Source organism: Salvelinus alpinus, chromosome 17, assembly GCF_045679555.1.
Source record: "Salvelinus alpinus chromosome 17, SLU_Salpinus.1, whole genome shotgun sequence".
Taxonomy (NCBI): Eukaryota; Metazoa; Chordata; class Actinopteri; order Salmoniformes; family Salmonidae; genus Salvelinus; species Salvelinus alpinus.
Genome location: NC_092102.1, coordinates 12219946 through 12245788, shown reverse-complemented (window position 1 = coordinate 12245788; position 25843 = coordinate 12219946). Strand labels below are relative to the sequence as shown.

The 25843-nt window shown below is 42.6% G+C and overlaps 1 protein-coding gene across 8 annotated transcripts; it reads right to left on the bottom strand.

The window, feature by feature from the left end:
- Positions 1 to 913: 913 nt before the first annotated feature.
- LOC139542132 (solute carrier family 41 member 1-like) lies at positions 914 to 22913 on the bottom strand. Of its 8 annotated transcripts, none has more exons than XM_071347202.1 (11): positions 22801 to 22913; positions 19109 to 19437; positions 15302 to 15409; positions 13479 to 13550; positions 13051 to 13195; positions 12723 to 12869; positions 6834 to 6978; positions 6484 to 6563; positions 2905 to 3036; positions 2458 to 2609; positions 914 to 2275 (listed from the first exon to the last, which is right to left on the bottom strand). In XM_071347202.1, exons 2-11 carry the CDS (start codon positions 19409 to 19411, stop codon positions 2102 to 2104), a joined length of 1458 nt encoding a protein of 485 aa, XP_071203303.1. In that variant the 5' UTR covers positions 19412 to 19437; positions 22801 to 22913; the 3' UTR covers positions 914 to 2101. The 8 variants fall into 8 exon arrangements, with proteins under 8 accessions (XP_071203303.1, XP_071203306.1, XP_071203305.1 ...); XM_071347205.1 differs by lacking the exon at positions 22801 to 22913 and adding an exon at positions 22719 to 22791; XM_071347204.1 differs by lacking the exon at positions 22801 to 22913 and adding an exon at positions 22086 to 22293.
- Between the last annotated feature and the right edge of the window lie 2930 nt (positions 22914 to 25843).

Below are 25843 nucleotides of genomic sequence, written 5' to 3'. Positions count from 1 at the left end.
TAGTCACTTTACCCCTACCTACTTGTACAAATTACCTCGACTAACCTGTACCCCCACACATTGACTCAGTACCGGTACACCCTGTATATAGCCTCACTATTGTTATTTTATTGTTACTTATTTTAACTCTATTTAATTCATAAATATTTTATTAACTTTAGTTTCTTAAAAATGCATTGTTGGTTAAGGGCTTGTAAGTAAGTCCTTAACCTGTTGTATTCGGCCATGGCATATGGTTTTAGTGTTTTCATGCTCATCAAACCATTCAGGGACCACTCATGCCCTGTGGATGGGGGCATTGTCATCCTATGGGGGCATAGCCATGGTAGCCAAAATAAGGACCCTAAGCATGATGGGACGTTAATTGCTTAATTAACTCAGGAACCACACCTGTGTGGAAGCATCTGCTTTCCATATACTTTGTATTCCTCATTTACTCAAGTGTTTCCATTATTTTGGCAGTTACTTTTCCAAAAATGCTTTTTTGTACAATTTGTAATGTAGTCTATAATAAATACGTGACAAATCAACAATTCCCCCTGAGTAATTCCGGAGAATATATCTAAGGATAACCACACACACTTTGGTGAATTTATATGCTTCTGAAGCTGAGAAAAATGAGTTGGACAGTGAAAAGAGTCAGACTTCTGGGAAATGGCAGTTAAAGACAGGTACACTGAATTTTGCCTATCAATCGCCAAATGCCTATTTTGACCCAACGACCATCTCTTCAAAGTAAGTTACTAGATACAGTATAGTCCAGATTGTAACATTCTTCTATTAAATGAGCTTTAAAAATGTGTGATTCAATGTAGTGAACTTTGAAATTATGGATGTATGTACATTTTAAAGTGATTCAAATTCATGAAATGTTGATGACGGTAGGATAAACAAAATAAAGAATACATTTACATGAGTTTGTTTCATTTTTATGTTTACTTATTCAAGCCCCTTAACCATGAGCTGGCAGTGAGGGCACTACAGTTGTAACGTACAGAAGGCATGTGAATGGGAACATTGCAATGTTTTAAATAAAGCTACCTTCTCTTGAAATAGACATTTGTGATTTTACAAAACACACCAGACATGTAACATTCATGATACATGGACTTGACAGATACTGTGTACTTTAACGTTTTGTTTTTGCATTTAAGATTGCTGCTGAACATTAAGATGTGAAAAACATTAGTAACACTTTGCTATGATACCATTTCCCGTCCTGTCATACGTGACAAGATGCCTACACCTTGACCCGATTTGAGAACAGTTTCAATGTTGCCCTTACCCCATCTCACATTACTGATGACATGCCAATGGTAACTTAATTATGGTTTAAGACTTGCCTCCCTTAAAAAGTTTCATTTGCAGATATTTAACTTAACACTGTGATAATAGTAAGCTGCTCATAGAAAAATCACAAAATAATACTGATATCCTTCAAATATGTTCGATCCTTGATACATTCACAGGTCCAGTTCTCTCCCACACCCTAGTTTCAATTTCAATGGGTGCAGTAGTTTCAAGCTAAGCATTGGTGGTGACGTATGAAGATGATTCTACTTCGGTCTACAACAGAATGTTCCTGTAGTTACCAGTCAAGTAAGGTTTTTTGAGTTATGTCTATAATGAAAGGGATGTTGCCAAGCCCCACTCGGCATTCTACATCCAGAAATACTGTAAACAAGTTAAAATTTATTTTCATACACCAACATACAATGCACCCATTATCGATCAATAACCGTTCCCTAATTTCAGAAAAAGTTCAATTTAGTGTGTTGATTTTTCCATTGTCTCACATTCACAGGTGACATGTGGGGTGTGTGAAATAGGACCTGGATGAGTTTGTTGAGTTTGTTGATGAGTCCCATCAACCCATACTTTCTGAGGTTTTAAAATGACCCACACCTCCTGATGAACTGTAAGCTGAGTGAGTGAGTGTGCGTGCAGTCAGTCAGTCACACTGCCATCCCCACGCCCAGCAGAGTAACTCCCTCTAGTGGTGAAGGCAGAGGAGAGGCAGGGCAGGGAGATGATACAGACCCCTGGTCTGGGAAGGCACAGCACAGAGAGGCCTGTAGCAGACCCATGACCTCCCTCCCTTTCAGAGTCCCAGCCCCTCCATGAGTGAGACGGAGCGGAAGACCAAAGCCAGGAAGCCGGTCCCCAGCAGGTCTCCCAGGGCTGTCAGGTAGGGGATGGAAAAGTTGTCTGGGTCCAGACTCCTCCTCCACATCAGACGGACTATCAGGTCAGCCACATAGAGGAGGATGCCCACCTGGAGGAACATCCCATACAGACAGACAAATCCATCAGACAGCAGATCTGAATGAGAAGTCCAGAAGTCCTTATACTTCAATAACTATATAATGAAAGTCCTTACAAGTCTGTATGAGACTTTACCAAACTCCATCAGTGTACCAGTGACTGAGGGGTAGCAGGCGAGGGGATAGGGCGTACCTGGAGAAGGGCGGCACACAGGTAGCAGACGATGAAGGTGACAGTGAGGGCAGTGTGGCCGCCTTGGAGCAGAGAGATGGTATAGAGGAACACCAGGTGGCCCGGAACCACCAGTAGGAACAACACCCTCGCTGACTTGGAGTTCACACCTGGAGAGACAAAGGCAACTAATGAATACTGTAGGTAGCTTTCTTATCTACTTAGTTACTGTGGAAGCTGTCTGAATTTCACTGTCTGAATTGTAAATCTGTTCAAATACTATGACAAAGAGAGGATAAATATAACAGGAATGGCAAGAGGGGTTCCAAATAGTAAAGTTCTTATTTGCTAAATCAAACAGAGAGGAAGTGACTGGCATATATTCTCCTTGTTTTTTGTTTGTTACAGACATATCTACATGCAATCCATGACCCTCTATAGAAAGACAGAGTGGAGGAGCCTTTCCTGAGGTGAAGAAGGTAGTAAAGGGGCTGGGCCAGTGCTGTCTCATCTTATAGGGCAAGACTCCAGGCATGCTCCAGAAGTGAAGGTAGGTTGAGATCCGACTGGCCTGGATGGCCACCAAGTTTCCTCCGACACCTGAGGGGAAGCACCGAGCATGGAAAGAATATCAACCACAAAAGTCTCCTATTATATAGTCACCTGCTTTTCCATTGAAATATGACTCTATATGTAAAACATATGTTGCCCACCACATGCTTTTGACTTCATGAGGATATACTCTTAGGAATTTTTGATTTATTTCATTTCTTATTTGATTCATCAATTCCACATTGACAGATCCCTGCTTGTAGAGGTCTGCACGGGACTGATTTCTGCATCCTGCACCCTTCATCCTGCACATGCCCGCTCCCGCTGGCTTTCTGTCTGACTCATCTGCTCCCTGGTCTTGAACCCAACTGCAGTCCTGCAATGTTATTTCAGGCAGCTCGCTTGACAGCCATGGTTCCAGCAAGTGTGCACCCTATACTATAGGTAATATCAAAATGCTCTAAAATAACCTAAGAAATAGGTTAGGTTAAATGACCAGAGATTTTCACGTAGCCCATTATATTAGGCTATCGGTATTACTGGGCTGTGTCAGCCAATATGCTAGACTAGACGTAGTTTGAAGAGAGCAGAGTTGGAGAGCGGACACTTGCACTTTCTCTTGAGCTACGTTTAGTATAGGCCTAATAGCATACCTTTTAGGAGAGGGACGAATTTCAGATGGACACAAATATGGGTGATCAATATTTATTTCTAGGCAATGTAGTAAACTATAAACTTTTATGATTTGGCTATAGTTTACTACATTGCCTAGAAATAAATATTGATTGTGTCCATCTGAAATTCGTCCCTCTCCTGAAAGGTAGGCTATTAGGCCTATACTAAACGTAGCTCAAGAGAAAGTGCAAGTGTCTGCTCTCTCGCTCTCCAACTCTGCTCTCTTCAAACTACGTTATTTAGGAAGTTCATTTCCTTGGAAAGATATCTGCCCTTGCTTCTGCATAGGATATAGCCTCATACTCTATTTAATTGAGACCACAAGCACACCTGATATCGCACGCCCAACTAGGAGAGGTATCGCTACTGCACATGAAGCTGCAAGAATAATGAGATCGGACACTTGCACTTTCTCACTTGCACTTTCTCACTTTCTCATGTTTTGCATATAGGATATAGCCTACCTTTTAAGAGCGGGGCGATTTGCAGACCTCGACTCTTGTTGGTTGAGGGCCCTCCAATTCTTTCCATTATCAATATTTATTTACCGACACTGTAAACTATATAGCCTAATCATATTTAAGTTATTTCCTTGAAAAGATACAATACATCACCAAAAGTATGTGGACACCCCTTCAAATAAGTGGATTCGGCTATTTCAGCCACATCTGTTGTTGACAGGTGTATAAAATCGAGCATTGGCAGTAGAATGGCCTTACTGAAGATCTCAGTGACTTAAAAAGGATGCCACCTTTCCAACAAGTCAGTTGTCAAATTCCTGTTCTGTTAGAGCTGCCCCGGTCAACTGTAAGTGCTGTTATTTTGAAGTGGAAATGTCTGGGAGCAATAATGGCTCAGCCACCAAGTGGTAGGCCACACAAGCTCACAGAACGGGACCGCCGAGTGCTCAAGCGCGTAAAAATCGTCTGTCCTCGGTTGCAACACTCAATACAGAGTTCCAAACTGCCTCTGGAAGCAACATCAGCACAAGAACTGTTCGTCGGGAGCTTCCTGAAATGAGTTTCCATGGCCGAGCAGCCGCACAAAAGCCTAAGATCACCATGCGCAATGCCAAGCGTCGGCTGGAGTGGTGTAAAGCTCGCTGCCATTGGACTCTAGAGCAGTGGAAACGCGTTCTCTGGATAGACAAATCTTGGTTTCGCAGATGCTAGGAGAACACTACCTGCCCCAATGCATAGTGCCAACTGTAAAGTTTGGTGGAGGAGGAATAATGGTCTGGGGCTGTTTTTCATGGTTTGGGCTAGGCCCCTTAGTTCCAGTGAAGGAAAATCTTAACGTACAGCATACAATGACATTCTAGACGATTCTGTGCTTCCAACTTTGTGGCAACAGTTTGGGGAAGGCCCTTCCTTGTCTCAGACAACGCCCCTGTGCACAGGTCCATACAGAAATGGTTTGTCGAGATCAGTGTGGAAGAACTTGACTGGCCTGCACAGAGGCCTTACCTCAACCTTTGGGATGAATTGGAATGCCGACTGAGAGCCAGGCCTAACATCAGTGCCCCGACCTCACTAATGCTCGTGGCTGAATGGAAGCAAGTCTCCGCAGCAATGTTCAAACATCTAGTGGAAAGCCTTCCCAGAAGAGTGGAGGCTGTTATAGCAGCAAAGGGGGACCAACTCCATATTAATGCCCATGATTTTGAGATGTTCGACGAGCAGGTGTCCACATACTTTGGTCACGCAGTGTGACTGCCACACTATTCTCCACCCATGCATAGGCAGTCTACTCTATTTTATTGAGACCACACATATTGTAGCAATCTTTGCTATATGATCCACGTTTCAATTTCCACCAAGAGGGTTAACCCTATTGGTGCGATGCGTAGGATCTTTGCCTTTCATGCCAGAGACCAGGGTTAGCTTCCTGCCCCCTAAGTTTGCTACACTGGTGTCAGAAGTGGGATAGTGGCTGTGAGGCCATCAGAACGCATGGGAAGTGTGAAGGGGCTTGAAAGAACACATAAGTGCTTTTAATATGCCTATAATAGGTAGGCACATGCATACGATGCAGAAAGACGACCGTTTGCAAATAATCTGCGGGACAAAAAACCCTTCTCATCCCAAAGTTGTCTGTCTGGATCCAAAGGTGCAGCCCTCTACCTGCTTGAGGTCTTGCCACTGTTGCCACCAAGTGGAGTAACAAATTGCTATTGATAAAGTTGTCTTACTTATTTTGATATAAAAATATTACCTTTATTTAACCAGGCAAGTCAATTAAGAACAAATTATTATTTACAATGACGGCCTGGCAATCCTGTGTGTACAGGGGCTACTGTTAACAGCACAAATGCAATAGCAAACAAACAGTAGATGTGTGTTTGTGTGCGTACAGGCATGTGTGTGACGTGATTCTATGGTAACATCTACTAAAATACTGTTTTTGTCATATCCTAATCAAACACCAATACAGATGTGTTTCTCAGACTTGAAGAGACTTGAGGGGACATTGGTAAAACACAAAGTGCGGGGTAATAGTCATAGTATCAGAAGAGGGAAATTCTAACCACTGTGAGCGATATTTAACTGAGGTCCAAAGGCTATCCAATACTCAGCGTCAGGCAGCCAATATCAGCCTGGGACACTGCCATTTGTGGGTAAGAACATCTGGCCGTGTGCTCTTAAACACTCTCATTTGAAAGGATCTCTCAGCATGTGTCATTTATAGACAGCTAACTGACTGAGCCAGGCACATGAATGTCCCATGGTAGTTAATAACTCAACTCTCCCCTTTCCATCCTTGTATAATGTGTTCAGAGACCACTTTCTAGTTTCATTTAACCAAGATGAGTCCACTCACCATTCATGACGGGTGTAAAGACAGCCATCCCCTCAAAGTTAGGGTCGCTAACAGTCTTGTCCAATATGAGTCCCCCAAAACTGGAAAAGGTCATAATGAAAACATCTACTGATCAGATACATGTTTTTAAAAATGTTTAATAAAAATAATATAATAATATAATATAATATAATAATATATGCCATTTATCAGACACTTTTATCCAAAGCGACATACAGTCATGCGTGCATACATTTTACGTATGGGTGGCCCCGGGAATCGAACCCACTATCTTGGCGTTGCAAGCTCTATCACCTGAGTCATACAGGACCATATGATAAGGTTATGATAAGGTGTCATGTGTGTCTTACCTGCTGATAGACATGGCTACGATGACAGGCTGCCAGCCAGAGACGAGGACCTCCTTGATTTGAGGGCTCTTCCGGGCCACCACCACCCACAGAGGGATCAGAGCCAGGAAGAACACACACAACAGGGGAGACAGGTACCAGACGTCTACACAACAGAGAAAACACGTTAGAATAGTGTCCACAATGCACTGCTCCCACTCTCCCACACACATAGAACACAATTCATCTGACATAAGAGCACCTCCAAAATTGTTAGAAATTGTCTGATATTTAAACATTAAAGCCATGTTTAAATTGGGCTTTGTAAAAGTAGCTAACTGTACAGTTAGTGCAGACCACAGGCAATAGATGAGTGGGAACAAAATAATTAATGCAACATGGTACAATTTAAACGATTTTACTGAGTTAAGGAAATCAGTGAATTGAAATAAATTCATTAGACCCTAATCTATGGATTTCACATGACTGTGAATACAGATATGCATCTGTTGGTCACAGATACCTTTAAGAAAAAAGTAGGGGCGTGGATCAGAAAACCAGTCAGTATCTAGTGTGACCTCCATTTGCCGCATAGAGTTGATCAGGCTGTTGATTGTGGCCTGTGGAATGTTGTCCCACTCCTCTTCAAAGGCTGAGCGAAGTTGCTTATTGGCGGTAACTGGAACATGCAGTCGTACACATCGATTCAGAGCATCCCAAACATGCTCAATGGGTGACATGACTGGTGACTATGCAGGCCATGGAAGAACTGGGACATTTTCAGCTTCCAGGAATTGTGTACAGATCCTTGCGACACGGGGCTATACATTATCATGCTGAAACATGAGGTGATGGCGGCGGATGAATGGCACGACAATGGGCCTCAGTATCTCATCACGTTATCTCTGTGCACTCAAATTGCCATCGTAGCTTGTCTGCCCATACCATAACCCCACCATGGGGCACTCTGTTACCAACGTTGACATCAGCAAACCGCTCGCCCACGCCACACCCTACATGCTGTCTGCCATCTGCCCAGTACAGCTGAAACCGGGATTCATATGTGAAGAGCACACTTCTCCAGCGTGCCAGTGGCCATCGAAGGTGAGCATTTGCCTACTGAAGTCAGTTACAATACCGAACTGCTATCAGGTCAAGACCCTGGTGAGTAAGACGAGCACGCAGATGAGCTTCTCTGAGACGATTTCTGACAGTTTGTGCAGAAATTCTTTGGTTGTGCAAACACACTGCAAACCCACCCTCATCAGCTGTCCCGGTGGCTGGTCTCAGATGATCCTGCAGGTGCAGAAGCCGGATGTGGAGGTCCTGGGCTGGCGTGGTTACACGTGGTCTGCGGTTTTGAGGCCGGTTGGACGTACTGCCAAATCCTCTAAAACTACGTAGAAGGCGGCTTTCGGTAAAGAACTTAACATTCAATTCTCTGGCCTTCATCCTCTGTTCTGGCTCCCTCATCGGTGGCTTCTAACTTGGTTTCAGATCTTCAGAACTCCCCCCCCCTCATCGGACCGTGAGGGTGTCAGACTCCGGGCCTCCATCAGCCACAATGGATTCTACAGCTGGCTCGGGTCCATCGGGCCTCACCGCCTATCAACCCTTGGGGGGTCTGCGAGGCCACTCGAGGTGAAAGTGCGGCCGCACCTCCTCAGCTTTTGCACCAGCTGTGGTCCACAGGAAATAACCCTGTGCTAACGAGTACTGGACATTACAAGGCTTATTCCTACCGTTCTACAACAGATGTCGGGGGAAAGATGATCGGAGCAAAGTACAGAGAGATCATTGATGAAAACCTGCTCCAGAGCATTCAGGACCTCAGACTGGGACGAAGATGCACCTTCCAATAGAACAACGACCCTAAGCACACAGCCAAGAAAATGCAGGTGTGGCTTCAGGACAAGTCTCTGAATGTCCTTGAGTGGCCCAGCCAGAGTCACTTGAACCCAATCGAAAATCTCTGGAGAGACCTGAAAATAGCTGTGCAGCAATGCTCCCCATCAAACCTGACAGAGCTTGAGAGGATCTGCAGAGAAGAATGTGAGAAATTTCCAAATACAGGTGTGCCAAGCTTCTAGCATCATACCCAAGAAGACTCGAGGCTGTAATCGCTGCCAAAGGTGCTTCAACAAAGTACTGAGTAAAGAGTCTAAATACTTCTGAAATATCACATTTACATAAATTATAAATGTACAACAATTGACAAAAAACTGTTTTTGCTTTGTCATTATGGGGTGTTGTGTGTAGATTAATGAGGGGGGAAAAACTATTTAAATGTAGGAAGCTGCTATAGACCACCAAGTGCTAATAGTCAGTATCTGGATAATATGTGTGAAATGCTTGATAATGTATGTGATATCAACAGAGAGGTATATTTTCTGGGTGACCTAAATATTGACTGGCTTTCATCAAGCTGCCCACTCAAGAAAAAGCGTCAAACTGTAACCAGTACCTGCAACCTGGTTCAGGTTATCAATCAAGCTAACAGGGTATTTACAAACAGCACAGGAATTAAATACACATGTATTGATCACATATTTACTAATGCTACAGAACTCTCCTGTAAAGCAGTAGCCACATCCATTGGATAGAGTTATCACAATATGGTAGCCATATCTAGGAAAACCAAAGTTCCAAATTCTGAACCTAATATTGTGTATAAGAGGTCCTACAATTAGGTTTTGTAGTGATTCCTAAGTTGATGATGTATGTAAATAATATGTGTGTAATGAGGAGCATTCAGACACATGTGAAATTGCTTACTCCAGTTACTAATAAGCATGCACCCATTAAGAAAATGACTGTAAAAACTGTTAAATCCCCATGGATTAATGAGGAATTGAAACATTTTATGGTTGAGAGGGATGAGGCAAAAGGAATGGCAAATATGTCTGGCTGCATAACCGATTGGCAAATCTACTGCAAATTGAGAAATAATGTCACTAAACAGAAACAAAAAAGAAGCAGAAACTATACTATGAAACAAAGACAAATTATATAAAGAATTATAGTAAAAAGCTTTGGAGCACCTTAATTAAATAAAATGTTGGGCAAAAAGGCAAACTCAGCTCCATCCTTCACTGAATCAGATGGCTCATTCATCACAAAACCCTCTGATACTGCCAACAACTTCAAAACATTTTTAATTGGCAAAATTAGCAAATTTAGGCATGACATGCCAGCAACAAATGCCGAAACCTACGCATCCAAGTATAACTGACCAAATTATGAAAGACAAGCATTGTAATTTTGAATTCCGTAAAGTAAGTGTGGAAGAGGAGAAAAAAATATTGTTGTCAACCAACAATGACAAGCCACTTGGGTCTGACACCTTGGATGGAAAATTACTGAGGATGATAGCGGATGATATTTCCACTCCTATTTGCCATCTCTTCAATCTAAGTTTACCAAAAATTGTGTGCCCTCAGGCCTGGAGGAAACAAAAGTAATTCCGCTACCCAAGAATAGTAAAGCACCCTTTACTGGCTCAAATAGCTGACCAATCAGCCTGTTACCAACCCTTAGTAAACTTTTGGAAAACATTTTGTTTGACCAGATACAATGCTATTTCACTGTAAACAAACAAACTATAGACTTTCAGCACTCTTGTAGGGAAGGACATTCAACAAGCACAGCACTTGACAAATGACTGATGATTGGCTGAGAGAAATTGATTATAAAAATATTGTGGGAGCTGTTTTGTTAGACCTTAGTGCGGCTTTTGACGTTATTGATCATAGTCTGCTGCTGGAAAAACATGTGTTATGGCTTTACACCCCTCGCTATAATGTGGATAAAGAGTTACCTGTCTAACAGAACACTGAGGGTGTTATTTAATGGTAGCCTCTCCAACATAACTGTGGTAAAATCAGGCATTCCACAGGGAAGCTGTCTAGGCCCCTTTTTTCAATATTTACTAACGCCTCGCCACTGGGTCTGAGTAAAGCCTGTGTGTCTATGTATGCGGATGACTCAACACTATACACGTCAGCTACTAGAGAGTGAAATCACTGCAACACTTCACAAAGAGTAACAGTCAGTTTCAGAATGGGTGGCAAGAAATCCGTTAGTCCTAGCATTGTATTTGGGACAAATCATTCACTAAACCCTAAACCTCAACTAAATATTGTAATGAATAATGTGGAAATTGAGCAAATTGAGGAGACTAAACTGCTTTGAGTAACGCTGGATTGTAAACTGTTATGGTCAAAACATATTGATGCAACAGTAGCTAAAAATAGGAGAGGTTTGTCCATAATAAAGTGCTACTCTGCCTTCTTAACAACAATATCAACAGGGCAAGTCCTACAGGCCCTAGTTTTGTCACACCTGTACTACTGCCCAGTCTTGTTGTCAGGTGCCACAAAGAGGGACTTGGTAAAATTACAACTGGCCCAAAACACTGCAGCACGGCTGGCCCTTTAATGTACATGTAGAGCTAACATTAATAATATGCATGTCAATCTCTCATGGCTCAAAGTAGAGGAGAGATTGACTTCAGCACTACTTGTTTTTGTAAGAAGTATTGACATGTTGAATGTACCGAGCTGTCTGTTTAAACTACTAGCACACAGCTCGGACACTCATGCATACCCCCCACTATTCTACATCAAGTAACTTAAGCAAGCAGTAAAATCTGATTTAAACTGATAAAAATACACCTTATGGAACAGCGAGGACTATGAAGAGTCACACAAAAGGTACAAACACACACATACAAAAACACAAATAACATGCACAATATAGACACACGTACACCTGGATTGCGTGTTCTAGTAGAGTTGTGGCCGGAGGGCACACTTAATGTATTGTGAAATCTGTTGTAAAAATGTATTTTAATGTTTAAAAATTGTAATATAATGTATATTACTGCCTTCATTTTTGCTGGACTCCAGGAAGAGTAGCTGCTGCCTTGGCAGATCCATAATAAATACAACTACAAACTGCTCTGGTGGACATTCCCGCACTCAGCATGCCAATTGCACGCTCCCTCAACTTGAGACATCTGTGGCATTGTGTTGTGTGACAAAACTGTCCTTTTATTGTCCCAGCACAAGGTGCACCTGTGTAATGATCATGCTGTTTTAATCAGCTTCTTGATATGTCACACCTGTCAGGTGGATGGATTATCTAGGCAAAGGAGAAATGCTCACTAAAAGGGATATAAACAAATATGCATAACATTTCAGAGAAATTATATTTTTGAGTGTATGAAAAATGTCTGGGATCTTTTATTTTTGCTTATGAAACATGGAACCAACACTTAACATGTTACATTTATATGTTTGTTCAGTGAAACTTCTGACCTCTGCTGGTTCTGAATAATACTACCACAATGTGGAGAAGGTCTTAATTTGCTTAAATAGTTATTTACCCAGATACATGCACTCTACTGACTCTTAATTGTTTAATTATTGCTATCTTTTAAAAAAATGTATTATTATGGTCATTTTTACCCCCATTTCATGATTACAATCTTCTTTCATCGCTGCAACTACCCAACGGGCTCGGGAGAGACGAAGGTCGAGTCATGCGTCCTCCGAAAGAAGCTCGGTTTGGCGGGTCATGTTAACACCCACTCGCTTAACCCTGAAGCCAGCTGCACCAAAGTGTCGGCGGAAACACCGTTCAACTGACGACCTAAGTCAGCCTGCAGGCACCCGGCCCAACACAAGTAGTCACTAGAGTGTGATGAGCCAAGTAAAGCCCCCCGGCCAAACCCTCCCCTAACCCGGACGACGCTGGGCCAATTGTACCTGGGATCAAACCCCAGTCTGTAGTGACGCCGCAACACTGCGATGCAGTACCTTAGACCGCTGCACCACTCGGGAGGCCCTAATTACTGATTTCTAATTAAAAGTTGAATTAAACCCTTCATCCATTATTATAAAGCCATACCTCGGTACTGGTAGAGTATAGTACTGACTCCAGCCAGCAGGGACAGTGTGATTAGATCTCCCAGACTGGCAGCGATGGGTGTGGCCACATTGTCTGGGTTGATGCCCACTTTCCTGGCGCCAATGATCACCCCAATCATTACCAGACCTATGGAGGGAGGGAGGGAGAGAGAGGGATGGAGGGAAGGAAGGAGAGAGGGGGAGGTAGGTAGAACGAGGGATGGAGAAGTGAGAGAGAGGGGGTGACTGTGAGCACAACTGTTAACAGATACTACGATCAAGACATTTGAAATCTCAATCCAATAAAGACACCCTGAGGGTGAACTCACCGAGAGACAGTGCTGCCACGAATGCAGTGATGATGCTGCTGGCACAGAGCACAGCAGCTTGGTCCAGCTCCACCCCACCTCTAGACATGGCCCCCAGTGATATGGCTGCCACGGCAGCCAGGAAGCCCACCACCGTGGCCTGAACCTGTGGAGAGAATCGATCTTCACATCCCCTGGGTCCATCCACCACATCTAACGTACCTTATGGGCTTAGGCTACCTTCATTATTATGCCTTGGATAAGGGCTATCTTGACCTCTTCCTAACCTCTGTTTTTATGGTGATCCTGTTCTCGGGGTCAAGTTAGCCTCGGGCTACAGTTACAGTGCCTGTCTTTCAGATTTGGATATAAAAGGCCAAGTAGTGCCGTGGGAGACTTATGTCCATCTTCCTGTCTGCCTGCATCCCAATAAATCAATTGGAGATTACCTGAATGAGAGCCAGGTTGCTGCACACCATCGTCCACTGATGCTTGGGGTCATCCAGCTGTCCAGTGTTAGCCTAAACAAGAGAGCTCATCAGTACAGCATACACCAACATCAAACTTTGGCTTTTCAACAAGAGCTTTGCATGTGATTATGTGTGGGGAAATGTGTGTTTATTTACACTTTGACACTAGCCCCTAGGAGTTAGCAAGAGAGCATAAAGAGACCAGGCCACTTCGCCATCCTACTTTGGCTAATACTACGTACTATATACAATAGGATGCGGTCCTATGTAGCTCAGTAGCTGGTAGAGCATGGTGCTTCGAACGCCAGGATAGTGGGTTCGATTCCGTACGTAAAATGTATGCAAGTATGACTATTAGGATTAAAGCATATTCTAAATGGTATTTATTTTTATATATTAGGATGCTTAAGATGTTGCTGAAGATGTTGACCTCATCCAGTCAGTAGAGGATGCCTGGTTATTCTTTAAAAAGTTCCTTCCTCACCATCTTAAATAAGCACGATCCATTCAAAAAAAATGTAGAACCAGGAATAGATATAGCCCTTGGTTCACTCCAGACCTGTTTGCCCTTGACCAGCACAAAAACACCCTGTGGCATGCTGCATTAGCACCGAATAGCCCCCGTGATATGCAACTTTTCAGGGAAGTTAGGAACCAATATACACAGGTAGTTAGGAAAGCTAAGGCTAGCTTTTTCAAACAAGATATTTGCATCCTGTAGTAAAAACTCCAAAAAGTTCTGGGACACTGTAAAGTCCATGGAGAATAAGAGCACCTCCTTCCAGCTGCACACTGCACTGAGGCTAGGAAACACTCACTACCGATAAATCCACTATAATTGAGAATTTCAATAAGCATTTCTCTACGGCTGGCCATGCTTTCCACCTGGCTACCCCTACCCCGTTCAACTGCCCGGCACACTCCACAGCAACCCACCCAAGCCCCCACCATTTCTCGTTCACCCAAATCCAGACAGCTGATGTTCTGAAAGAGCTGCAAAATCTGGACCCCTACAAATCAGCTGGGCTAGAAAATCTGGACCCTCTCTTTCTAAAATGATCCGCCAAAATTGTTGCAACCCCTATTACTAGCCTGTTCAACCTGTCTTCCGTATCGTCTGAGATTCCCAAAGATTGGAAAGCTGCCGCGGTCATCCCCCTCCTCAATGGGGAAGACACTCTAGACCCAAACTGCTACAGACCTATATCTATCCTCACCCTGCCTTTCTAAGGTCTTCGAAAGCCAAGTTAACAAAACAGATTACAGAACATTTCGAATCCCACCGTACCTTCTCCGCTATGCAATCTGGTTTCAGAGCTGGTCATGGGTGCACCTCAGCCACGCTCAAGGTCCTAAACGATATCATAACTGCCATCGATAAGAGACATTACTGTGCAGCCGTATTCATCGACCTGGCCAAGGCTTTCGACTCTGTCAATCAGTCTCTATGGGGGTGCCACAGGGTTAAATTCTTGGGCCAACTCTCTTCTCTGTATACATCAGTGATGTCGCTCTTGCTGCTGGTGATTCTCTGATCCACCTCTACGCAGACGACACCATTCTGTATACCTATTTATTGCCTTACCTCATTTGCACACACTGTATATAGATTTTCTTCAACTGTATTATTGACTGTATGTTTTGTTTATTCCATGTGTAACTCTGTGTTGTTGTATGTGTCGAACTGCTTTGCTTTATTCTTGGCCAGGTCGCAGTTGTAAATGAGAACTTGTTCTCAACTTGCCTACCTGGCTAAATAAAGGTGAAATAAATACAAATATTTGTAAAAAATGTGGACTCACTGCGGTGGAGAGGCGAGCAGCCAGGGTCATCTCCAGGTTGCCCTTCAGTCCCACCAGAGCTGGAACCAGGATGAAAATCTCTGTGATGACCTTAAACACCTCCCAGTGCTGAAACACACAGACATCATCATCAACTGTGTTCTTTCAGCCGGACCCCGACAGGGATAAACACTTATATTGTCCTTAAATACAACCATCATCCCAACGCTAAAACAATCATCCAACACCAGCAGCCCTTCTTTTATTTGTAAACTGTGATCTTCAAAATTAAATATTAGTCTCAAATCCTACTTGAGTTTAATCTCAGTGATATATTGGCAACTATTTTGTCAGATAGACTTTGTCAGACAGAAAATTTAAATAGCTTAAACGAGTGTCTAAGAGTTGCGCTTGACAACGTGTCCACAAACCCCCTACTGAAGATCTAAAAATAGAGGCATGTATAAATAAACAGATAAGTCAGCGTTTGCCAGGATGGGGGTGGGGTTGGTTATTTTTAAACGCCGCTCTCAAGTTCTTCTCGAATGTCGACTAAAGGCTGTCACATTCGGGCCCTATCTTGGGAAGTGTCCCAGTTCCTTTTGCCTCCACTGGTCGGCGGTCCAGAGCCCTAGCTCCAGCTCCTACTCTGTCTGTGACCAAAATGGCACCCTATCCCTTATATAGTGCACTACATAGGGAATAGGGTGCCATTTGGGGAGGCACACCTCTGTCTCTCTCACTCCCAGTCTGATTCATCAGTCCTCCCTCAGTCAGCCAACCACCCACTCTCTCTCTCTATTCAATGAAAGCCTCCCCAGACCAACCTTTCCCACCTCCACATCTGATTTGTATGGCAATGGAAGGTGGAGAAAGAGTTCAAAACTGACATCCAAAATAGAGAGAGGATATAAACAGAAACCCAGTTTGGATTATCATGAAAAACTGATAAGCAAATCATAGGCATGATGACTCCTCTGTTTTAAGTCATTGTCCATCTTTCTGGTGACCCTGTGACTAAAATGCATTGCTATTTCCCAGAGGGGTTACAACAGGAGGGAAACCATTCTCAAAACAATTATCTCAGATGTTCTAAAAGACAGTGCTGTAAGTGGTCCCGTCCCTGCTGGCCTTTAATGACCTGACCATTTTGATTCCTATCAAACCACATAAAAATAGGACTATAATAGGTTACGCACACACACACACACACACACGATTATACAGTAGTAGAAGGAGATAGGAAGCCCATCACATGAATCCATACTTGAACAATATCCATGATGATGCCAGCGGAGACCATTCCCAGTCCAGCCACCAGGTATGGCAGCAGCACCTGGGCAGCGATCTGCCAGGAGCTCTCAGGCAGGAAGCCGTGGGCAGAGCGGGTCAGCTTACAGGTGAAGCCACGCAACTTCTTCCCCTGGTAGCACAGCTCCAGTTCCAGCCGAGTCACCACCATGATTGTACACACTTACCCCATTACTCAAACACTTGACTGGTAGGGAGAAAGGGCCGGGGGGTGGACAGTGACAGCCTGAGATCCACAGACGAGTACTTTGTTCTTTCGCCAGTAAGCACCACCAGCTAGCGTCTCTGCCGCTTACCTCACAGGTGGGAGCTTGACTTCACTGCAATGTTGCTTTCTGTGATTCATGAAAGGTCATGACAACAAAGCTGGTGACTATGAAGTAGTAACAATGGACCCTGAAAAGTGGGTGAACTTGATTAAAGTCCTCTTAAAGTTAGACGTTGTTCTTGTTCTGTCCTCGCCATGTTCGCCATGAATACTCCTTTACCCCAGAAGAAATGAGAGAGAATGGAACAAACTCAGAAAACCCCAACAGTCTAGTCCTTTGATGCGTCAGTCCTGGTGAGGGGTCCAGACATCACTAGAGTGATCACTCTCTCCATCATATGATACACCAACAGCTTGCAGGCTCCATCTCACTACCTCACAAACAAACAATTAACCTATACCAAGAGGCTTTCACTCAATCCCCGGTCCTTGAAAGAGAAGAGAAAGAGGCAGCAGGTGCAGTTGATCCTTCTGACCCATTAGATGCTCCTGTTCCATTTGTTAGATTTTTCGATGGCCCTTTGCTGGCTCACTGACAGGAGAAGTGTTCTCTGTGCCCTCTGAGAAAACGGCAACGCAGTAGGTTCCTGGAGACTCATTCACCACCAAGGGAGGCCTCTGCAGGGGGAGGGCTGTCTGTCTGCGCCACAGTCATTCAGGAGGATGACCGGCTTACAGACTGAGACACACTCTCTCTATTCCTCCCTCTCTCTCTCTCGTGTCGTGACTCACTCCATGCTCCCTCTCCCTCTTAAACGCACAGTTTATCCCCCCTCCGACTTCCCTCTCTTTATTCTAGCACACAGAGTCTCTTTCCTCTTCGGTTGTAGTAACAGATTTAAGTCCTGTCAGAAACATATGTCAGGGACCTGCTCTTTACTCTAACTGGTGGGCTGGCTTTGCTCCTCTCTGGGTGTAGTGTCACCCCTTTTCATGTGACCACTTGGTATCTGCCCCTCTCTTATCCTCCCTCAGTCCTTATTTTCATGCCCCTCTGCTCAGGCTGCCTCTGTCTATCCCTCTGCATGCTGCGACTGTCTCTTTATGTTAGGGCATCCTACCACTTCCCCCTCTGCCGTATACGTAGAGCTGATCTCACCGCTGTGTTTCCCCTAAACCACATGCACGATGCGGAGGGACGGAAAGAGAAGGAGAGACAGAGAGGGAGAGAGAGGAAGAGAGAGCCAGCATCTGATTACTCACCGGTGGGTAAGCCGGCTGCCAAATGCCAGGGACGACGGGCAGAGTAGAGGACAAAGCCAGCGCCATGCAGCATCAGAGCAGTGATTCAGCGAAAGAGACATGCAATGAGCCATACTTCAGCAGCATACCAACCTTCTCCTGTTGACGCTTCTCTTTACTCGTCTAATCAAATAATGTTGAAATCATGGAATGCTGCAATCTAATAAAATACACATTACATTCGCAACCATCCTGAATACAAGATATATTGCCCAGCCCAACTTTAAGGACACAATGCATAACCTAAAGTATGCCAACTTCTTGCATACTAACAATATGTTTTGTCCCTGAATCCCATGTATTTCAAAACAACACCTAGCCCACGTTGATTCACTGCACTGCCACTGACTGTCATTCACTTTTGAGCACTTTGGAGCTTTAGGGCACTAGATGGTAGCCTCGTACAAACCATCCTGATCTCGCAAGCTTACAGTCTGTTTCGCTAGCGAACATACATGTAAGCTCGCGAGATCAGATGGCTTTGCCAGTCTAACTAGATGACACAATTGGGGTGGGCATCTTGAACCTTTGAATAAATTAGTTGAAAATGCATTTCCCCAAAGGTAGCAAGGAATTAGAAAAAGGATTTGAAACTAAAGCTGTAAGGCCGTCATCCAAACACTCTGTCAAAAACCTAATGCATATTTAGCAAGGTCTTGAAGGGTTAAACACATTTCGAGCTGGATCTACTTTGGACTGATGAAAGCATTATAGAGAAACAAATGACTTATTTTAAACAATTTGATTGGCATGTATGGAAGGTAATTTATGTTTTAAGAATCAATATTGAAGTGTCAATACACTTTTATTCCTTTGGAAGTATGAATTATGTTCTCAAATACTGATAAGATTAGACACACCAAGATGTTGGCATTTTTATTTGATAGATGATCCAACAGAGTAAGCGTCATTGACTGCCTACTGTATATACTTCATAGTCATGTGATGCATTCACTCGAACATGAGAAGGCTGGATATCGGGGTTCAAGACAACATGGAGCACTCACCTGGACACTGTCCAGCACCATCCCAGCCATCACCATCCCCATCCCAGCCAACAGGTAGGGGAACACCACCTGGAGACCGATGAAAATGGACGACTCTTCTTCCACCTTGGCCACGGCCACCTTGGCCACCTTCTCCTCCACAGCCTTCTTGGCGAGCTGGATGGGGGGCAATAATGGCAGCTCATCTTGCCCATCTAAGGTTCCCGCCTTGGGGCTGGCACTGCCACCTTGGCCTTTCCCCTTGCCCTTTGACTTGGACTTCTTGGACTTCCCCTTCCTCTGGTGTATCTCCCCTTCTGGCATGGTGGTGGTGGATGTGATGTCTTACACTGAAGAGAGATAACACGTTCCACACAAAGGTAATCAATAGTCTTACATATCATGCACCAAACCTGCTTGCTAGATACAGTGACATAGGGCAAATTGTAATATGTCTTGCATTGGCACTGGCATGCTCCAGCATGACGGCAACATCCCAGTAAGCAAACTCATGATGAAAATACCTATTTTAGACGTATTTTCCTGCCATTGACGTCATGTGCATTTTAGTGGCTGAAAGAAAGGTGAAAATAAAGACTTTTCTGAACATCGAAAATACGTATTTTCCGGACTTTAAAAATATGCATTTTTAGAACATTGAAAAGATGTCTATTTCGGATGTTGAAAAAAACATATTTTCGGGACGTTCAAAATACGTAATTTACAGATGAAAATAAGTAATTTCGGTCATTGATTTTTATGGCCAAATTTCAACTGCACATAATTAGTAAGCATTATATCACAATAATATTTTTTCAAGCCTCTTAATATAGGAAAGACGAGCCAACTGAAGAATGCACCAGAATATTTATTATTGCTCCCATCTACCACATGCACTACTGTAAGTTTGGGGTCACTTAGAAATGTCCTTGTTTTTGAAAGAAAAGCAAATTTTTTGTCCAGTAAAATAACATCAAATTGATCAGAAATATAGTGTAGACATTGTTAATGTTGTAAATGACTATTGTAGCTGGAAACATCAGATTTTTAAAATGGAATATAGGCGTACAGAGGCCCATTATCAGCAACCATCACTCCTGTGTTCCAATGGCACCTTGTGTTATCTAATCCAAGTTTATCATTTTAAAAGGCTAATTCATCATTAGAAAACCATTTTGCAATTATGTTAGCACAGCTGAAAACTGTTGTTCTGATTAAAGAAGCAATAAAACTGGCCTTTAGATTAGTTGAGTATCTGGAGCATCAGCATTTGTGGGTTTGATTACAGGTTCAAAATGGCCAGAAACAAATAACTTTCTTCTGAAACTCATCAGTCTATTCTTGTTCTGAGAAAATAAGGCTATTCCATGCGAGAAATTGCCAAGAAACTGAAGATCTCGTACAACGCTGTGTACTACTCCCTTCACAGAACAGCGCAAACTGGCTCTAACCAGAATAGAAAGAGGAGTGGGAGGCCCTGGTGCACAACTGAGCAAGAGGACAAGTACATTACAGTGTCTAGTTTGAGAAACTGACGCCTCACAAGTCCTTCATTAAATAGTACCTGCAAAACACCAGTCTCAACGTCAACAATGAAGAGGCGACTCCGGGATGCTGGCCTTCTAGGCAGAGTTCATCTGTCCAGTGTCTGTGTTCTTTTGCCCATCTTAATCTTTTCTTTTCACCTGCCAGTCTGAGATATGGCTTTTTCCAAAAATGAATGTAGCAACTACAGATTGCCCCTTTAAGTCTATCAAAAGTGTGCGAGTTTGAGCATGTGTCCATTAGGCTTATGGATTTGTTTTTTTTTAACCAGCATGAATTAGATTGAGCAGAAAAAGCCTCACTTTTATTCCATAGGCTGGGATCCACACTATGCAGCTTTTGCAAGAGCGCATTTTTCACTTGGCGTTTCATCATAGTGGTCTCTGATTTATGGTCAGACTCGCTTACGTTGAATACATTTAAACTTGCTGCGTTTTTCAATGCTGATTTGAATGTCATTGAGAAAACATAAGTATCAAAAACATTTTTCGCAAACATCCTTTCTGAATTTAAAACTAAACCTCGAAGTAATCATCTAATCTGATTACAATATTTTTTGCCTGTAACGGACTACAGTTACCGTTTTTGTAATCCTTAATTACTCCCCAACCACCCTCCTAACTTTTGACACACACATATGAATGTAGCCTACTGCCGTTTTGATGACTCGTGATTGGCCAACAACAAGCTACACGTGCCACGCTCCACTCTCGTAAAAAGCAAGAGCAGCAGCATTAATTATACAATTTATCTCCCTCCCTCCACTGCAGCAATCCTTTTCGGATCTGTATGGGCCCTACCGGACAAGACAATTCAAATTACACATACCTCAGACTCGTGACAATCATATCAGATCTGACCCATGACATTAGTTGGAACTATCGGGTATCCAGGTGCTGGTGGATCCGTGAAGATGTCTAGTCCAGACCGGACAAAATCTGAACCAAACATCAACGACGTTGAAATAAAAGCCAGTCTGGACTGCACCAAAAAAAGACATCCAAAACACGTTACTATCCTTAAAAGCTTAGTGGGATAAAACCTGACCCCTTGCCTTTTTGACAATGTAGTAGAGGCTCTTTAGTAGAAAGTACGCCAAGACCTTGCCAACGAATGATAAGTGACTTATGTTTGATAGCATGCATAAACAAAAACGGCTGGCTGATGACAACCATAGATTTATGCATGACAATGACCTACTACTCCTGCCTTGAACCATTCATTATACTGTCAACAACGTCACCCCCTGGGGTGTAATCATTACCCTAAACAGTTGCAAAACGTACTGTTTTGCTACGAAAACGAGCTTTTCTATTGGACATAATTAGGTAGGTACCTCCCTGTTTACTAAAGCTGTCCAATAGAAACGCTTGTTTTCGTTGCAAATTTTGGAGTAATGATTACTTACACCCCTGATTCAACAGACAGCTATGTAGCAATCAAATCCGATTACCCCACTGCTCTGACGTTATGTCCAGGTATTCCTGCTGACTCTTTGCATTCATTTTCCCTTTGATAAAGCAAGTCCCGATTGTGAAGACGAAACCTCTGAAAGCGTGTTAAAATAAATTCATAAAGTAGTAAGAAGCTTTAGCCTAGCGAAAATGTTGACGTAGTTGCAGGGAATACCATTGTACAGGAAGCTGACGTGCACATCCCATAATGCTTGTGAATTGGTAACCACCGGTTACACCAGCAAAAGAGTCTGATTGGATCAGAATTGGAGTAGAGGAGTAGAGTAATGCATAACCCCGCCCATTAGAGAAAGTGAACAGTGGTGTGTGATGGTGTGACGGAAAGTGAAATTAAATTCCATCCATATTGGAGCTCTGGAAGCAACGACGACAGCAGTAGCCTAAGGCATTATATATGTATCCATTACAAACAAGATAGGCTATATCATTGATGACTGATGCATTAATTGAGGAGCATACTATATTCTATTATAGTCTTCAATTTCATTTAATAATAAGCAAAACAATAACGTGTAACATCAGAACTATAATGAATCTATTACATTCAGATGAATGTACTTTGTAATTTGTTCTTTACAATAGCAAGTTTATACATGTTCTCATTATCTGACCTGTTGTTTCAATGCTGTGGATCTGGATGCAGTCATTCTAAACACAACACTCCTATGCAACGGTCATAGTCAATGTTCTTACCTGTTGTTGCAGACGCTCTTAAAGAAGAGCATATGAGGCCGAGATAGTGCTCCAGAAAAATATGGTCACAAAGTTCAGTGGACACCAAGAATAACTGATCTATGGAGTGGGGGCTCCAGAACTGGTGGCTTAAAGAGGGGGTCGTCTTAAATTTCAGCCCGGTTGGCAAATTAAGATACCACCCGCCTGTCTGACCTCATCTGCCTTAGAGGATGGCGACAGCAGCAGCCAGCAAGCACTTTCCCTCGGATACCAAACAAACACTCAAATCACTACATTTGTTTGTGTGTATACTACAAGTACGTATGTAAGCAACGTGACTGAACAGAAATGAATATTGTAATGGTTGCACACACACCAGAGGAATTCGTTTTGAGTTTACCCAGCATCAGTGCCAAGTCATTTACTCAAGTGCACCTATGGTCAGTGGCAACTATTTTTTTTAAAGACCCAGTGCAGTCAAAAATGAGATTTGCTTGTATTTTCTATATATTTTTGCCTTATGAGTTTGGAATAGTACTGTTAAATTGTGTAAATGCTGATAATGCCCTTTTAGGGTAAGAGCTGTTTGAAAAGGTCACCTGAAACTTCACCCTGTTTTGTTGGGATGGAGATATGGCCTGCCTGGTGATATATTTGTTTTATTTTATTGATTTATTTTACCCTTATTTTACCAATAAGTTGACTTAGAAAACATTCTTATTTACAGCAACAACCTGGGGAATAGTTACAGGGGAGAGGGGGGATGAATGAGCCAATTGGAAGCTAGGGATGAATGGGGGGCCATGATGTTATGAGGGCCAGATTGGGAATTTAGCCATGACACCGGCTAGACCAATAAGAAAGAGATTTACAATCCTCTCTGCCAATAACAGCTAGTTTTCAGTTTCCCCCTCGCAACTCGGACCACTCTCAGAGAGTCCTAGCAAAATTCTTGCTTGAGAAATTGATCTTTGCTAAGAAGCTATTTTTGTTTCTTTCTGACCATTTTAATTGAAAACGATCATAGTTAGGTACTTAATTGTTACCCAGAAATGATTTGATATTGAGATAAAAACAGCTGCATTGGACCTTTAAAGGAGAGTGATATCCAACCCTCTTTTCATATTTTATTGAGCTTTGGGATTTCAAACACTGTAGCCTGTACTGTACCTATATGCTTAGTGTAAGGAGTGTTGAAACTCAACTATACAGAGGCATATAGTGACATCACATTTAAGACACTTTGAAATGTCACACACTGAACCAGCCCAATCAGAAATGGAACAAGGTAAGAAACCAGTGCTGTAGTGGTGCCTGGAGAACTGGGTATATTCTAATATAGCAACAACAACAAAAATCCCAAACGGCCTACCTGGCGAAGTAAAGCTGCCCTATGAGAAACAGTGACAAGTACTCTGAATGAACAAAAATTATAAATGCCATGTTGGTCTTTCTCAGTCAGGCCAAACCAGGCTGTACTAATAAATGAGGCTGTCAACTAAGTCAGAAATTCAACACTTTCAGGTTGTCCCTCTCAAAGGCACACTTTTTAAATAGAAAAACAACCAGATTGGACATTCTAAATCCACAACAATGCCACATCAGGAGATCACTTTTGAGGTCTGGAGAATTTAGATTTTTTGTGTAGTTACCCTTTAATTCAAGCAAGCAGGCACCTAATACTGTTTTTTTTTGGTTAGCCGTGTTTCTTACGAGATAGAGTTTGCAAATCAAATGGCAACTGGATTGATGCAAAGAATCATGATATAATTCTTCCGGGCAGGTAGAGGCTACTTTGTAGCTAGTTTGTAGCTAACATTTAATTGAGAAGATTTTTGGGAAAGCGTTTCCTTCTACGGTCTACCAGAAGATGTTTAGGCCTATCATTAGCATTCTCATATTTTTCCAGTTCCTTAATTGTTTTAAACCTGGATGTTTTACTTCTTCATGTTATGAGGCATGTCTTACTTTGCTGCAAAGTAGCCGAGTCAAAATTCGACAAATAGAAATGTTGATGGAAATATTTTTCAAACGCTTTTATCAACATATGTGCTCTCCTGTTCTATTGGTTTGCAAATCAACTTTCTTTCATTGTCTAGCAGCCAAACGCATTATCGTAGTCATATTAGCAACCCATGATAGCTGTTGCATCTTTAGATCTCCCCTCTTTCTAAATTTCGAATGGATATTTCCATCTCTTTCCATGAAACTGCTTTCATGTGCAGTGCACATTTTAGAAAAAGTGTTTTCCCACAAAATGCATTGTGTAACATTCATGCGTAGGCCTACAGTGCACATTGCTGCACTTCAAATGTGAAGAAATAGTTTATCAACATTTTAAGCGAAACATTCTGATCCGTTCCATCAGCCTTATTAATGTATATGGCGTATATACCTCCAGTAAACTACTTTGATACACATCAGTGGGGATTAAAACCTCTTAAATGTAACTAAATGTAATCAAAAAATGTAATCTACATAATCCCCAAAAGTAATTATTTATCATGAGAGGGCCATAAACAATAACTAGCAATGATGCGTACTCCAATAAAGGCTCAAATATCACCTTTCTGGTAAAAATAGTTATACATTGCTGAGGTGTAGTCACTTTTGAGGACACAAGCTCAAGTACACAGTACAAATATGATAAAAATATGAAAATATAAATATTTTACAAAAGTAGTGCACTGGGCCTTTACTAGTCCTGTATTAGTGGACCGATATAGCCATCTGTAGCGCAGTAAAGGCCCAGTGCACTACTTTTGTGGAAAAAGAAAACATTTGCCTGCGCGACAGACTGCTATAACAGTCCGTTAATACAGGACTAGTATTGGCCATGTGCACTACTTTTGTGAAAAAATTATTATTTAAAAAATAAAATAAACATTAGCCTGTGCTACAGACGGCTGTATCGGTCCGCTAATACAGGACTAGTAATCAGTGGTGTGTATTCATGAATGCCAAGAGAAGCCAGGCTTCCCCCAAAAATTGACCAATAAAAAAAAAAATATAACATCAAATTATTTATCTTTCATCTCTCTGTTTCCTAATTTTCCTTTGA